Source organism: Pelobates fuscus, chromosome 3 (assembly GCF_036172605.1).
Source record: "Pelobates fuscus isolate aPelFus1 chromosome 3, aPelFus1.pri, whole genome shotgun sequence".
Lineage (NCBI taxonomy): Eukaryota > Metazoa > Chordata > Amphibia > Anura > Pelobatidae > Pelobates > Pelobates fuscus.
The window spans coordinates 270,510,197-270,527,587 of record NC_086319.1 but is presented as its reverse complement, the minus strand read 5'-3'; the positions used below and the strand labels follow the sequence as shown (position 1 = coordinate 270,527,587).

The following is a 17,391-nucleotide window of genomic DNA, read 5'->3' as shown; positions in this document are numbered from 1 at the left end:
TGCAGTGAGGGCTGGTGACATCACCAGAGGAGGATCCTGCTGCAGGGAGAAATTGGCCTCTGTGTGGGATTGCAGGTAAATGTTAGCTTTCCCCCAGTATTTATTTTGGGTGGTGATGGTTGGTTATAATTGTTATACTAAAAAACACTTATTTTTGGGTTGGCTGGAGTAGACCTATCAGTTCATTTTTGCTTTGCATAATATATACACATTACAAATATACTTTGTGTAATTTGGTCATGCAGGGCCTCGAATACCCATTCATGTAAGTTTATCAAGTTTGAATTTATTTTCTTGGTGTCCAGGGCTGCAAAATATGTTGGTGCTTTCAAAATAGTATTTGATTGGTGGTGCTTGTGGGCAGAGCTACAAAAGACCTTCTAGAAGAATTACACCTCACTGAAGATAGTTCTGCATCTCTATGAAGTGTCATTTTGGAACTGACATGTCACTTAATACTACAAGGAAAAGATAAATATGACTATTTTAAACCTCTCAAAAAACTGTTTGGGAGCAGGTTGAGTTCTGTCAAAGACTCTTTATACTGTAACCTCCACAATAAGTGTTTGTGGTTATGGTGCTCAGCCATTGCTGGCATTAAAGAGACAGTATAAGGTTAGATATTTTACCTAGTTTAAAAAAGAAAGTTAAAAGTGAAAACAGGCAGAGAAAAAATAAATACATTAAATCCTATGCAAACTGACACATGAAACATGTCAGGTATTTGAAATGATGAGATTCCCTTTAATTTATTGCATATAATATTTTCAAATTTCAGCCTAAATTCACTCCCACAATCCATATCAAAATACACACAGACTAGTACAGGGGTTTGGACAAGGAAGGGAAATAAACACAAAAATAGCCCCATATATTTTAAAACACAATATATTTTCTATTTTGTTACAAAAAGGTCACATTTTTGTTCAAGAAGTTTTTCATCAAAATAATAAAATAAAAAAAAAGAACCCTAGTTGTATTGAGACAAGATTGGAATGGAAGAAAACTGAAAACAAAACAGCACACATTGAAAAGAACAAGAAAAAAAAAACTGCAAAATAAGTGAGAAGAAGAATAAAAATATATATATATATATATTTAGAGGACATTAACCCTGGCAATGCAAGTGTTAACACATCTGCCACCGGACCAGCACTTAAAACGAAATGATATGTGCATATCCTTGTCCCCAATTTAAAAAGATGTAAAATACAAAAAAAAAAAAAAAAAAAAAAAAAAGAGAGAGACCCTCCCTTAAAAGAAAACATGCACCACCCATCCCCCTGCCTAGGCTCTCCCCACCTCCATCTTCCACATTTGTATGTACAATTTACATGTTCTGCAATGAGTTTATGCAGTTTAACCTTCTCGCCATTTAGGAAAGTTTTTTTCTTCTTTTCTTCTGTGAATCAATTAGAAACAATAATACAAACAAGGGACGGGCGTGATCATAGTGCTGGGGTGAAGCAGACAGGTCAAATATTGACCAATAATCCCTGCAGGTCTAGCGACGACCATAGTTTTTGTTGGAGGTTGCTGAAAGCAGGAGGGTGCAGGTAAAGCCTGATTGATAATCTGCAGAGTGCCGGCAAGAAAGGACCGAGCAGTTTAATTTTTTCCTGCATTGTGTATAATCCTTATGTGCATGCTGAAGAGGCCCTGGACTATGGAACCGTTTCTTATTGCAGAACAAAACTCTGCAGCTTAACAGAGCAGTGCCTCTCGCTGCTTCTCTGAAGAGCAGTATTCCTTCTGCACCCATCTTAATTCATTGAAACCTACAACACAACAAGACAAAGAAGTGTGCTTAGTTTCCAAGCACCAACTGCCAATGTAAATTGTTGTCCATAACAGCAGAGCATGAAATATTCCAATGAAAAGAAGGATAAATAGATGTGTTCCAATTCATAAACAGTTATATATACTTTTGCAGATTCATGTCCCTATCTGCACAGCAGTATATATACACTAGTGCGGAGCAATTCATATGTAGATCTGCAAAGGACTACTAATTGTGAATGTATCCTGGGCAATACAGTACGGTCACATCAGTCACTGGATTTGGTCACCAAAGAAAGCGGTTGTTGCTGCAGCAAGGGTAGTGCTTGCAGAGCTGAAGGATAGATTCCTGGAGACAACATGGAGGATGTGAGAGGGATAGGGCGAGAGATCAATGGAGAACCCACAGAGGTGGACATGGGCCCTGAAAGAGTGGACGGAGGGGACTTGGAGGCCAGGAAGGCAGCAGAGTGGCTGAGTGAAATATGGGATCTTGATTCAGGCTTGGTAGTGAGGGAGAGCGGCTGGGCCTGTTCGGAGTGGGTGGCGGCAGGGGCTGCTGGAGAGGCCAATGCTGCAGAGGGAGTGGCTGGGGAGTCCAGCATGCTTCCATGAGAAGAGGCCGGACTGTCACAAGATTTATCTGCTGGTAGGTGTTGAACACAAAGTTTTTTGTGTTTAGAAGCATCTGCAAGAGGGAAAAAAATATATATGAGAAGACTGAAAGCACAGGGCAAAATCCACATTAACAGACTGTCAAAAGTTTTGGAAGAGCCATGTCCAGGTTACCATGTCCCTGCACTGTGGGAATGGCTTGGTTTATTTCCCAAATCGTGAATCTTTTTTGAAGTGTGGTGAAGTATATGTAAAGGAGACACGGTAATATAGAGTAGATCTAAAAAGAGGAAGGGCTGCAATGAAGGCAAGATTGGCTATAAATTAAGGCTCCAATGCTAGACTGTACTGTAGTTTAGAAGAAAGCATGGCCACTGTCCTCAATATTACTCTAGGTCAGCTAAGGATGGCGTTATAACTAGTAGGCTTCATAGTTTAAACCATACTTACGATCACCTTCCTGTATCTGTTTTTCTCTCTTCCGTTTCTTCCTTTTGCCCTGCAATAAGAAAATGGTTTGTTAGGCTTTTTATGAGCATAATCCACAAAGTAGACCATGTCTATCTTCATTGTTACTTACATAGTTGTCCCGTGCAGACCATGTTGGGTAAAGCTGGGAGTGAAGCTGCCTCTCTTTTCGTGCCAACTCATAGTATTTGGCTTGTTCCTCCCGTGACAATGAGTGCCACTAAAATGAGAGAAATCAAGTATAACAACTGTGTTAGAAATGGTCCCCCTTTATTAGACTGATTCCATCTTAAGTGGAGCTAAATGGCACACAACTATCAAGATGTTGTAATCTACAAGGCCTACAAATGGGTGAAATCTTCTGAAAATATATTGATTAAATGATTGTTTGTCAGGACAAATGCGAGCTGCTAAAAAAATGTTTTTGTAAGACGTCAGCAATTATTACTAATTTAAACATACTACCCTATGTCTGTCTATACAGTTACTAGAGGTTCAGCTTGCACAATAAAAGTATAGATAAAATTAGCAATGCTATAAACTGGAACTGCTATGTGTGTCATGGTCCCTTTTATGCATTGCATGCAGATATGTTACCTTTTATAATCTCCCTTAGTCTGAATTCATGTTCAAAATGTCTAAAACTAGAGAGCTACATCATCAGTGCATCAATATTTTGAAAATGTCATTTTAGGCTAGAGAGCAGACACTAGGATAAAAACAAGTTCCCTTTAAGTGAAATCCCCAAAAGGCAATGAATAGATCATAGAAATAAATGACCATTCCTCCCAATCTACACATTTGCTAGCAATTTTGCAAGCATCATTCAGAAATGAAATGTAAAGCAATTTTCAACAAGATAAACTTGTGTGCCATTACAAATACACTTTAAAGGGACACTATAGTCACCAAACCAACGGAGACAGCAGTGAGACTATAGGGGAATGAACTATACACAAAGGCTACTTCATTTGGCTAAAGTTGTTTTAGTTGTTGTACCCCTTTAACATCATGCAGCACTTCCATGCAGTTAGTACAGTGAGAAACAGGGAAATCACACTTAAAAAACAAACCAAAAACAAAAACAAAAATATAAATAGAATAATCTAGATCAGCAGAAACAAGACCACATTTATAAGAAATAAAACTGAGCAAATAATTAGACCAGAAAAGTATCAAATGCAGTTACCCGGCGGCCAAGAATCTGGTTAATAGCTGCGCTCTCTTTTAACGTGCACTCTGCAACAACTTTGGCTCGCATCTCTTTCATATACAGCATGAAGGCATTTAGGGGTTTCTTAATATGTGGTTTCTTCTCTTCCTCCTTCTTTATCACCACATTGGACTTTCTGCAGTAGAACCAGAGAGTTCAAGAATGAGAACACAACATTCCAACCAATCCACAAACTACAGCTGCAACATTACATTATCAAAACAATGACAAACAACAGAAGTTGGCAAGCTTGTGTATAGTGAGTAATTCAGACAGTTCAATTAAGTCAAATAATAAATTATAGATTTATAGAACCTTTACTGTATTTGGAGAAGAGTTGCCATTTTATTTAGATTTGCACATTCTATTTCGCAAGTATATTATAAACATTAAAGGATTATTCTAACCAATGGAGAGGCCCATTCTGCCATTGGACATCTGTCTGCAGCATGCTATACATGCTGATGGATGTATTTTATGCACCAGCATTAGCCAGCTTAGAACAAGGGAGGCTAACAATGCTTCTAGAGGTGGATTCACACCTATAGCAAAATGTTTTTATATCTCTGTGCAACGTTACTTAAACGCTGCAAATACAAACTCCAAGTACCATGACCACTTCAAAACACTGAAATGTTCATGGTGCCTGGAGTAACCATTTGTTTGACATGGTTCCAAATTAAGTACATGGCATTAGCCTGGAAAATTAACTCGGCGACCCTATCCTTTCTAATATATACTAAATACATTCTCGGCGTCACTGCTGCAGTAAGCCATTTACTGTGGGAGCACATGTGAAGGGTCTATTCAACAGAGAGAGAACAATTATCCACAGGTTAAAGTGTGTCAGATGTATTTTACCTTTATGTATCGACTTTCCTAAGAATCTCTAATTAAAACCAAAATGCAAAGTAATATTTGAATATGAGTAATCATGAAAGGAATTCAGAAATATAAAAATTTAAAAATGTACAAATTTCCCCACCCACAGTGAAGGTACCTTATTGTTAACCACCATTTCTGTGCTAGCTCATCATTATCACGTACTGAACTACGCAGCACACATCTAGAAAGCTATGCACATTTCTACCATCTTCAAGATATCTTAATCTTATCAGATAATCAAGCATTTCAACTTAAAAAGGGGATTGTGTACACTAAATTGTTTGGGAAACTGAAAACACAATCATTTACTTCTTCCCACCATCTTTTTTAGAATGTTCTGCATGTTCTCAAGGAAGGCTAAGTGAAGCAGAGGGAGATTATGTGATTACCACAAGCCTTCACTGAATAATTTGACATGCAAAGAAGATCTGGAATGCGTGTTTAATGTGAAACTGTAATATGTGCCTGTTTAGAAACAAAAACATAAACTAAGACAGGCTCCTGGGGCATAATACGGGACACTTACTGGTTGAGGTTTGGACTTAAATTTCCAGAGGATGGCTCCTGCTTTACAACAGGTGAGACAATAGCAGGGTGAGGAATCCCTGAGGTGTGCAGACCATGAGGAGGAGGGGGCACCATGTGTGGAGAAAAGCGGCTGGAAACCAAACTAAGAGGAGAAAAAAAAAAAAAGAACATTTTCAAAATGAGCAAGGAAATTACAAGAAAGAAGTTTCTGTCGGATAAGTAGAAAAACAATACCAAATCAGGCAGGTGAAGTAAAAGGCAAACTACTCAGAGTCATATGGAGTGTATTGGGATGGGGATTGATTTAATTTTTACATTAAAATGATCTTCCAGAGGAAAAAAACACATGCATTACAATCAATCACTTTCCTATTTATGCAGGGAAAGACGGACTATATAAAATGCAGTTTAATTTCCCCCTACTCACTATCACATAGTAATGCAGAAATAACCGCACAGACTCCCTAAACAAGGGAATTTACAATCTGAGTGAGATGGCTGATAAGGGAGAGGCAGGTGGAGAAATTACCCCTCAGAACACTAGCATGGTAAGGCTGGCATGGGGGTTAGGAGTTGTGGCCTCACACAATTCTTCTGTGTATTTAAATATGAGGATTTGCATGGGATTTCTTTGCGAAGAGCACTGCAGGAGCGAGGCAGCTGGCAAGAATTGTGCAGGGTCTTTGCTAGCTTAGCACTGTGTAAGTCTGTGCATGGACTATTGGCGTACAATCACAATGTTCCCAGGCCCGGTATGGTCCACTGGGATGTTTACTAGTGGACAACAATATCTGAGGTTCACCAGGCTACCAGATGTTTACAAATGACTGCTGTTGAAAATGAGACAGTGTTCATGACATTCATAAAACACTATATATGACTGCCAATGTTGCTACAGATCTGTAGGAATAAAGAGTCTGTGTCTATAGGGTATACAGAGATCTCTGTGAATGTTCAGTCACACTGCACAGTCCATACTTATGGAGGTGGCAGAGATATATGATGTTACACAAATCCTTCATTCATCAAAACCATATACTGCTCCATGTGATGTTTCAAGTGACAAGGACAACACTATGACCTATGCACAAAAAAAAACAATATTTGTATTTGCCATACATTCACAGAGAGTGACTGAGCAAGTCAAAGACAATCCCTCACCTGGACATCGAGGCATTCATTGCCAAAGCAGGATAAGGATGCCTGAAGCCACCAGGAGGGATAGAATACATGGGCTGACCCTGTCTGGAACACAAAGCAAAGAGTTAGGACCTCAAAAACAAAACAAAAAAACCTGCAAAGTACCAACAAGTTCTACATAAGCAAATCAAGCACTTACTGTGGCATTAGCCAACCCAGAGGGTGATGAATTTGTCCCATAGCTCCAGGAGATAATGGATAATATGGAGATAGCTCTGACGGATGAGGTGGCCTCGGAATTCCTAGGGATTATAGGAAGTTAATATAGCTTTGCTAATTTAAACACACAAATCTATAAACATACACAAGATTGCTCTTCACCTGTCTTGGGGTCTATTTCAGGAGACAAGTGCCCAGGAGGTGTCCCTGGCGTGAAGTGGTCGTTGCTGTAAGTGATCAGCGGCGTAAGTGGATGCATGTGATGTGGGTGTTGAACCACTGGAACCTTGTTGGACTGCAGAGGAAGAAAGAACAGGCAAAAGAAATCTAAACTGGGTCTATTACAACAGATGTATTACATGAGATCATTGGATAAAACCACCATCTCTGACATGTATTAAAATTATACTGACTCACTGTGAAAGAAGAAGTATTTCCTAAAATATTTACCAGGGCTTTCTTATCAGTGTTCCATCGCTAAAAAGGTCAACAAAACAATATAAAGTGACTGATACCTCCAAAGCTCAGAACTTTGTTTACATGCTGGTATCTAGATAGCTCTTTTCACTCAGAGTTCCCCCCAAAAATATACATTTTTTTTTAAATGCACTGATAGCCATATAAACACAGATAAGACTAATATATACGAAAGGTAAGTCCAAAGAGGCTTTTATAGAAAAGCAGCATACATAAATCATTCATGACACTCTCCTCTGCCTGTCAGGATCTAATAACGACCCATTATTAGTTATCCCCGGTACAGGGATTGAGACAGACATTGAACAGGTGGGATAGGATTTCCTAAGTGCAGTTTGCAGGTCCCACCCCTGTCCATCTTTATTGAGGCAGAGTAAGAGTGAGGCTGTGTGACAGTCTGTCCTGATCTACCCCCACCGCCTCTCGTGATTCAAGCAGGCACTAGGCACAGATTGAGAAAGGCATTAATTCCTGAATAGGCAGGAATCCAGGTGCTAACACAAAGCTATAGAAAGGAGAAACAAAGGACAGCTGGTGTGTAACCATGAAAGTTTTTTTTAATAATTTTTTTATATATGTTCAAGCATGAATAAGCATATAATGCTACGCAAGCATGCATGCATGTCTTTACACCGCAAAGCAAGAACAAGCATGAACGCGTGCACGCTTTGCCAGCATTGAAACATGTTATATGGTCTATTGTTTTTAACTGTATGTGTGTATATATATATATATATATATATATATATATATATATATATATATTTGCTTATCGTAAGGCTGTGGGTAGGACTCTGAAAACGTATTGCATCTGTTCCTGTCTGCTATACTCTTTGCTTAATGTATTCAGTGCCGTGGAAGTTGTGGGCGCTATTTAAATAAACAGCGATCATTTAAATAAATACAAATATAATAATTGTTAACAGACTAATCTCCACCTGTCAGAAAATAAAATACAATACAGTACTAAGAATAAAGACCTATCCCACTCTTGCCTAATCTATGGGCAACGATCTGAGATATTACTTACCAATGGGCTATATCTAGTGGAGTTCAAGAGTCTGCCTAGACTAATGACCACTGCTGGCAATGTCTTCAGGCAGAGGGCACAGTGCTACACATAAGGGACTGGTCCTTAACCTCAAGAGATTTTCTGACAGCCCACCTCCCATGTTATTACATCACACAACCACCCCAACCTTCTATTCCATGTTTAATAAAATCTTAAAATGTAGTTAGGGGCTTATCACTCTTGACTAATCCACCACCTCTACCACTCTGGTCCCACACATGGAAGATCTCCAGTCCATAGCGGAATTGATTTTTCGCTCTACTGCGTGAGACTAATTATACCAAAATGTTTGGACCCTATGTATCCTTAACACCGCTACTGAAACCTTTCAAAGCTAGCTTAACCAAGCCCACGTTGACCATGTGCATTGCCCACCCCTACAATTAATCAACTGACTCCCTAACACAGAAAGATGAATCATACATAGTTCCCACAACCCTGTGGTTAACCAACACATACCACTGACAAAGTGCCTTAGACTTCTACCATTTGTTCTAAACGGTTTAGCTTTACCTTGTATCGCTTAAAGGTTTTGGTAGCCTTCAACACTTCCTAGTTAGATCAAACACGGATTCACAATTGAAGACAGACCATGAGTTGATATCGTACACCTTTGAGCCCTTAAGGCTTACTCATTTTTCACACTCATTTTTGTTATTAGTGCACTGTTTGTTTTGCCATACTAAAAATGAGGTATTAATAATCTTCCCACAAACAAAAGTGTATTACCATATTGACTTTATGAACATGTACTTTGCCTTAGGTATGCTTTATTTGTATGTATATTCCAAAATTTAAAATAATATATACCTTAATAAAAAAAATATATGCCAATGAATGGCATAGGGTTGCCACCTTTAATGGCTAATCCAATAAACAGCCATGTATAACAACATTTAATTCAGTTTAAACAGAACCCTCTCTACGGTGCCTGCTGTGAGACTCCCTACATTACACCGAAAGCTTTTCACTACAAATTTAGTTTAGTCCAATAAAAGTGTACTAAAATGAACTGAAATGCATTATTTGGCATTCAATATATAAAAGCAGTCCAGAGCTGATTGGGGAGAACTGAAAAGATACCTTTTATTTTAAGGTAGGAATGGGTATATGGACCCTTCTTTGATGGAGGAAGACAAGGTGAGGACTTACTACATTTTTGCTCTATTCTGTACTTCCTAACATCTCTTCCATAAATGAGATTTTATGAGCCACCCAGTGTCATATTCTAAGCTGGAAGTAAACCACCTGGGCTCCTAAACTAAACACCAGAGTGACTCACTGAGTAAAACTTGTACTCAATCTTTAAACAGTATGATGCCGCAATATTGACAGCCTCCACTGAGTGAAAAGGAGGGAGGGGCATAAAATGGCATTCATACGTATTTAGATAGTGATTCATATTTTGTTGTTTGGTCTCGGGACTTAAACACACTGGATATTAAGCAGCAATGTAACTGTGGTCCTATAAAGTCTAGGCACTAGGTAGAACACAGTAAATGGTTTGAAAGTTTATGGCTGTACATATCCCTAAATTATAGCACAGTTCATTCATCTTATCTTTGGAGTTTCATTTCAAACACAACAATCTGTCACTGTTTAAACACTTATAACTTGTGCTATATATCCCAAAGGTGCCCCCAAAACCGCAAATTACAAGTATGCGTTTCCCTTTGCATAATTGTGGATTGCCAGAAAATGCCATTAGATGGTGGCACTCGCTAGCTGACTGTGTTGTGCAACCCTGTTTAGCATTATTGTATATTTCACACCATAAGACAATGCAAATAAAAATAAAACAAGAAAATATCCTTTTAAAAATGGGGTACCCTGTTACCAAAAGCAATACTGGGGGGAAAAAATATAATCCTCTTGTATGCTGGGGGACAGGCAATCCTACATTAGATTTGGCCAATTCAAACGTGGCTGATTATTGCTTAATAGCCAGGAGACATGTATGCCATTTGGTTTAACTCCCGTAATGCTGGTGATAGTTAAAGACCAACAAATGTATTACGTAAATAAAGACATCTTGCAGAGTTTCACCCCATATTTTACATACATTTTTTAACAGGTCTCTTCTTTTTACAGTAGGACATTTTCTTACTGTATAACCAATTATTTTATCCTTTCATTGCCATCGTCACTCCTGGTTTTGCTGCTGCCTCTAACAATTGAGGAGTACTGGCAGGGAAAAACGTGAGCAAATGGTAATTCACCCAAAACTTAAGAATTCTCTGCAATTCTCATCCTGATTTCACAAGCATTCAGTTGCATTATAGGTTAACACGATTTTCATATGTTGTCCAATATTATTAAAAGGGGAAACCTCCATTCATTTTATATAATTTGATTAAAACAAACATTCACTATTTAAAAAAAAAAAAAAAAAAATCTAATTGAAACCAATAACATACACTGGGCATAGAGTTGCTCTTCAAAATGTGGATCTTGTAAGTACACCAGGTCAATGCAAAACCAAAACCCTTACATTGCCACTTAAATATGCCAGCACAGGAATCATTTTTTTGTACGAGAATATGGTTGACAAGACAGATTACTTACTAGGTGTGCAGGGGACGGTGACCTGGCATCTTTTAAGCCTGCTGTACTGGGGGCATCGAGAAGCGGCCATTTCATCTGCAGGTACTGCAAGAAGAGGGTAAAGATTAGATTTTTAAAAAATAAATAAAAACGCAAACATAATCTGACAGCCTGAAACACAGCAACAGGGTTTTGTTTTAGCTCAGGGAGAAAATGGTACGCCAACACAAAGTGTTATCAAATAGGTTTAGACAAGGGAAACAAACATTGGTTGTTCTCCAGCTATTGAAATAAATGGTGTGATCATCCAATGGTAATCTCTCTATATTGTCCAGTATTGAGAAAATGCTTTATAAAGATCCATATGATGTGACTAGCAACGAGAATACTGACTCTTCTAAGAGAGTACGTAAAAGGTTTTGCATGTTTTAGGTCCATACGGCAAAGCTAAATAAATAATCATTTGAAAAGCTTTTCCATGGTTTGAGTATTTCAAACATTTTTTACACAATTCCTTGTTTAGTAAATAAGCCTAAACACAAACACGGGTATTTGAGTGAAAATTTATGAAGCAGAGTGAAGACATACTAGGGGCGGATATAAATAACTGGTCATGTAGAAGGAATACAATACATTAGATTAAAATCCCATGTCATTTTTTCCCCTACATTCTAGAAGTGTTGCCTGTAACTCTACAAATATTATGGAAGAAATTTGACCCCTTTCCTCCCCTAGATGCTCTGCAGAAGGAGGAGGAGGGGGAGTGGAGGATTTAGGGATTTGTGCAGGAGGGGCAGCAGGAAACTGCCTGTATGGGCAGATATAAATCCTGAAGGATCCCGGGAATGTTTACATGTGAGAAGGAAAAGTGGGGCAGTAAAACCAACACGCAGGGCTAGACAAATTCCAGCTGTGAGGAACCATCTTACAGCTTGAGACAGAAGGCCCTTTACTCCTTACAGCTGCCTTTACACAGAACAGACTGTAAGGGTTACACACATCATTTATCAAAGCAGCACAAGTAGTTTAAATGCCATACTTTATTAAACATGTTAATGTTTGCATAGAAAGTTGATCGCCATGAGAGGCTTGTGCCAGCACTGCAGAGAGGGAGGGAAGGCTGTGCCAGCCCTTGATTCCACAGAAAAGTGCCCAAGGCATGCAGCACACAGGTTAGTGCAAAGAGTTAGACGCAGAGCAGAGGTACCAGGCCTAAAATCTACTCAGAAGATGCCACAGGGCTTTAGCAGAGAGGTTAGAAAAAGCACCAGGCCAGAGCAGTAATATAGAAAAAGTAAAGAGCTAGATATGCCAGGCGGGGTGGGGTGAAGCACTTGAGTAGTTCCAAGCCAAGTGAATGGAATCCAGCAGGAAATGTCCTTATTGTTCCCGCTGACAATTTCCAGACCTGAAGCAGACAAATGGTATTGTCGCCCACCAGTCCATCCCCTCTATACTTCCCACACCCATCTACCTCAGACACTAAGCAGATGTACAAGTACACGTTGGGAAGGAGCTTAAGAGCTGACAATCTAAATACTTCCGGTGGCAGAAACCACAAATAGAATCACATCGAACGGCCTGAGGCCATTTCCAAGTAACACCACTGACAGACGTTACAAACACCATAGATTGCAAGCTTGTTTGAGCAGGGACTTCCTTACCCCCTTTCTCTAACTGGAAAGCGCTCCGGAATATGTTGGTGATGTATAAATACTACTACTAGTACCACAAGGCTTTACTTATACACAGCTATTCTAAAACATTCACACAAACTCACAGACGCGGATTTGATTAAAAAAAACTTAGAACTAGAGCAGCCATATTACAATGAGAAAAAGAAGAACCAAAGAATACTACCGGTCACAGTTTTAACAGATTTAACAATCTGGATTAAGCGACCTTTCTAGGATTATAGATAGTAGTGGTGACCGCTTTAGTTTAAAGCTGGTGGGGCGCAATAGATTACATTTATGTATCTGACTTCACACCTTCTTTCTGCACAAACGTGTTCCCCCAGTGATGTAAAGGCTTAAATAATACTTTATACACTTTTCTGGTACAGTTCTCTCTCTGCGTTGGGTCGCACACTACCTCTTCTAATGTCAGCCGATGTGGGGAATTTGCCTCAATGCTTTCCTATGATGCTAGACGTCCACATGCAGAGCAAGAGGAAGCCCAGCGTAGTTTCACCGAGTCAAACTCCAGGCAGCACCTCTAGTGGCTGTCTGGTAGAAAGCCACTAGAGTACTAGATGCAGTCTTAACCCTGCAATGTGAACATTGTAGTTTCTCTAGAACAGCAGTGTTTTACATTGCAGGACTAAGGTGGACAGGGACAGTGCACCCAATTCCACTTCATTTATATGAAGTGGTCTGGGTGCCTGTAATGTCCCTTTAAGTAAATTCATATTCTAGCTTAATTTACTGTATAACCATTTACTAAGTAAACTTATTCACTTTCACCATGTACGTTTGCTATATTACAATGTACTTTTGCAAAAAGAAAGAATGATATGTATGAATAAGCATAAAAGACGGGAGCCCTGGCTCAAATACCCTACTGGATATTAAAGGGAGTATTTCAGAACTGATTCATGCATTCATACTGATATTCTACACATGGTCAGCTGCTCTCAACAGCTTACCTAGACAAATCTAAATCACAGTCAATGATTCAACCTGTGCTGACGTTCTAGTACTGCAGTACTGTATGGTATAGTCGATCATTTATCATGTATAATGTATAAAATTTAACCATTCCCAGTAGGGAAAAAATACAAAAGGTTTTTACTTACCATTGGCAATAGATTTTTTTTTTTTTTTTTTAAATGATATAACAATTATCTGGTGGGCAATGCCCTAAGATTACAGAAAAGTCTATTTTTGGGAGGTTTTTGGTACATTGGTAATCTGTTCAATACACTTAGCCCTGCAGTCAAGGATTTCAGCGTTCTACTGGACATACTTGAAAACGAGAGAAACTTCAATGTATCTTTCCTGGTAAAATATTTTATAAATAATTAGGTAGTAATCGCCTTGTAGAAAATGTGAAATTTCAAGAAGTAAATTCTGCTTGTTTTTTCCCCCCAATATTAATTTTTTATTAAAACCAGCAAGAACAGAGGAGCTACATTCTTTTAGTAGAAGTCAGATACCTCTCCAACAGTGCGAGATGTACATTTATTTTTTAAATTGAAAGCTCTGAGTTGAAGAATTTCTAGTTCCAAGCATGGCATGCCTTTAAATCATGTTATCAGGAAAACATGTGCACATGATTAGACTGAATCCTTTCCAACCCTTTAGCAATTATTTCCCTTGCATACTTATTTTAGCTCTGATTGTTAGAGGTTTGCCACAAATCACTTCAGGATTCAATGGGATAGTAAGGGTATTCAGCAACAATTTTCTAGATTCTGGTTCACTCCTATCACCCCATATAGAGACCCGCTTCTGCGTGGAAAATTTGCCATGCTACAATTTGCTGTCCATTTCGTTAATAGTGGACCCAACATTAAACCTATGCTCAACAGTGTAAAGATTACATTGTTTCGGGAACTCATGGGATAGCAACACAGTGTGGGAAGGAGCATGCACAGTTTTCCATTTCTATTTCCAGGAAACAACCATTTGAATGAGATATAGAGATATATATAATATCCAGGTAAGTATAGGATTTGAGCTATACATTTTGCTGGTGATTATGGATGCATAATTTATTTAAGTAAATCTTACTTTAATCAAAACACTTTTTGAGGATGACAAGATACTTTTTAATTACAAACATCTACTAAAAAAAAAAAAAAAGTCTGGCGGCAGTGTGTACAGGGAAAGTAGGTCGGATAATGACCACTATGTGCAAAAGTGCTGTAGGATGACATACATGCTGAATTATCCTCCAACAGATTAAATAACCGAAACCGTTAATTTCAGCTGGATCATACAAACGTTGTGTCCTTGTAATCCTTATTATAACGAGCACACAATGTTTAGAACTGTATATTGTAGAAAAGAGACAACGGAATTGTAATGTTTAGGCCAAAGTAGCCAAACTCAAAAAAATCTCCATTCTGATATTTTAGACTGAGGTTTCCATTTTTCCTGTCAGTTCTCCACAATACCTGGTTGAGTGAATAAAGAGACATAGCTTTAACATTTCGAATAGCATGAGGAAATATGGACGATTAAAAAAAAAAAAAAAATTCAGTCCATACTGCTATATAACTGCCACCAAACTCTAACAAAACAAAAAGCACCACTTTACTCTGAGTATACAAACCTCTATAAGAATGCAAATAGAAAGAAAAATAATCGTTTCCACTCAATCCCAGTTCCACGCATGAGCACACACAGATAGACAGACAGTTACATGCAGACACAGATGTCTTAATGCTGAATTGTTTTCTTTACTCTAGCCCTACAGGAATGCATCTCCTCCCAGCTCCCCCTCCCTTTACACCCTCTCCGCCTCCTCACCCCCTACCTCCCTACCAGTGGCACAGTCTCCCAGTTACTCCTGCCCTGGGGATGTTTACTTTGGCTGGGCCTAGACCTATAGCTCTGGAAGGAAAAAAAAAAAGGGGGGGGGGGGGAGAAACTGTTAAACACAGCTATTATATGCTAAGTCTTCCTACAATAATAGAGCACTGGCATCCCTAAAGACTTGTCACAGGACAGTCAGCAAGAATATGGCACCATAAAAACAAACACACACAATATTTATATTTGTATTTTTTTAAATCCCCCAACTATAACATAGCAGACACTTCTTCATAGGTGATATTGCTGTAGTGACAATGCAGTGTAGTCATGGCATTATAGGAAAAACACATTTATTTTTAAATTACATTTTTGATAAAAAAAAATCAAGTTTGCAAAATAATATAAACCATTGAAGCAATGACGAAAAAACATCAAAAATAACCTATTCTACAGGGCAGCAATAATTTAAACAGTGGCAAACATATATTTGTATGTAATGAAAATAGTCAGTGTCATGGGATTGAGAAAATCATCACCTTATCATGTATAATAAAATAATTTCAGGTCAGTAGGAGAGCATTAGGGACTGAAATAAATCCAATATTTCCAGCTATAAAGAAAAAAGCAGGCATTCTGTGTGAAGTCACTGAGCTGCTTGTGGTGGGGGGGTATGGGATTTCAGACAGCCTCCCAATGACCCTACACAGGGTGATGTTTCCTCCGGCAGAGTCTTTGATGCGGCTTGCAGAGCGCTGGATGAAAGGGAGCTGGGTAGAGAGGGGGAGTCCCCAACTCTGGCAAGGAGACAAAAATACAGAGAGGGAACCCCAGACTCCTCCTAGCCACTCGCAAAAGGGAGGGTAGAATTAACTCCACATAACTTTATACTATGTTGATAGTTTGCTGGCCCAAAAATACTTCTGTGTAGTGAAATAAGGAATCCAACAAAAACTAACCCCCAAACAACCACCATCACATCATGTTTACTGCCCGACTCACACCATCACACAGTAAGCAAACAAACCTTACAGCTGATTGCAACTCATTTGCCTGGGTAATAAGCATTTGAATCTAAAAATAGCTTTGTGACAGGACCATTTTTTGTCTGCTCTTGCATTAGATCCATTAGCCAATAGTCTTCTTGGAGTGGTGGACAACTCCACAGATTCAGATTTTTGGGACATGCAGAAGGAAAAGAATCAGGACTGCCAACGTTGTCCTCTCTGGCAAGGCCCGTCAAATAAGCAGCAGGTATTTAGGAACCCCTAAATACATACTTTGTAAAGGGCAAACCTATTCAAAATTGCTATTAAAAAAAGGGTTCCATTGGCATGCAGTACCTATTGGCAATTTAAATTAAGGCGGATAGAAAACGTGGGATGTCACCTAAAACACGTTCTGGAAAGAACTATGAAACTGGTTTCCAAGGTGGCTCTCCCACTTTTAGTACTGTAGGTCACTTTTCAGGACAGGATACTTTATACATAACCCTTATAGTGCTCTCCACAAAATGTGCCGATATTCACCGACCGCCAAGAGGCACAGGACAGTGCTTGCTGTCCATATTCTGTAGGTATGCCTGCTATTGGTGTGGATTATAGATGTACAAGTTTCAACACTGAGATATATTTGCAGTCACACAGTCTTCCATGCTAAGGGTCAATGCACACTGCCCTCTACCCTTGCCCTCCCAGGAAGTAGTGCAGAACAGCCATGCTAGGATGGGAGTGTGACAGGGAGACAAAGCACTGCTGTCTGCCCATATCCCCCATTCAGCTCTTCCACTAACACACACATACACTGTGAGCAAACAAACTTCATTCCAGTGGGATTACACCTTGCAAAAAGAGCTTAGTGCATTTCTTCCCCCACATTAACAAGGGGGGAAAAAAGTGCTCTTCTTAAAGAGACAGGCTTGGGCTATGATCCATGGTGGCTGCTGGCATGAGGAGTGAAACTGGACCTTAAAA

At 39.1% G+C, this 17,391-nt stretch overlaps 1 protein-coding gene across 1 annotated transcript in view; it reads right to left on the bottom strand.

The window, feature by feature from the left end:
* Positions 1 to 590: 590 nt before the first annotated feature.
* TCF7L1 (transcription factor 7 like 1) overlaps positions 591 to 17,391 on the bottom strand; it is a 46,970-nt gene continuing 30,169 nt past the window's right edge. Inside the window, exons 4-12 of the mRNA XM_063448522.1 lie at positions 10,962 to 11,045; positions 7,010 to 7,142; positions 6,828 to 6,930; positions 6,650 to 6,733; positions 5,487 to 5,630; positions 4,052 to 4,211; positions 2,975 to 3,082; positions 2,845 to 2,893; positions 591 to 2,467 (exon numbers count right to left, since the gene is read on the bottom strand). Of these exons, the coding sequence (XP_063304592.1) occupies positions 2,049 to 2,467; positions 2,845 to 2,893; positions 2,975 to 3,082; positions 4,052 to 4,211; positions 5,487 to 5,630; positions 6,650 to 6,733; positions 6,828 to 6,930; positions 7,010 to 7,142; positions 10,962 to 11,045 (1,284 nt within the window). The 3' untranslated portion in view covers positions 591 to 2,048. The remainder of the gene's footprint in view (positions 2,468 to 2,844; positions 2,894 to 2,974; positions 3,083 to 4,051; positions 4,212 to 5,486; positions 5,631 to 6,649; positions 6,734 to 6,827; positions 6,931 to 7,009; positions 7,143 to 10,961; positions 11,046 to 17,391) is intronic.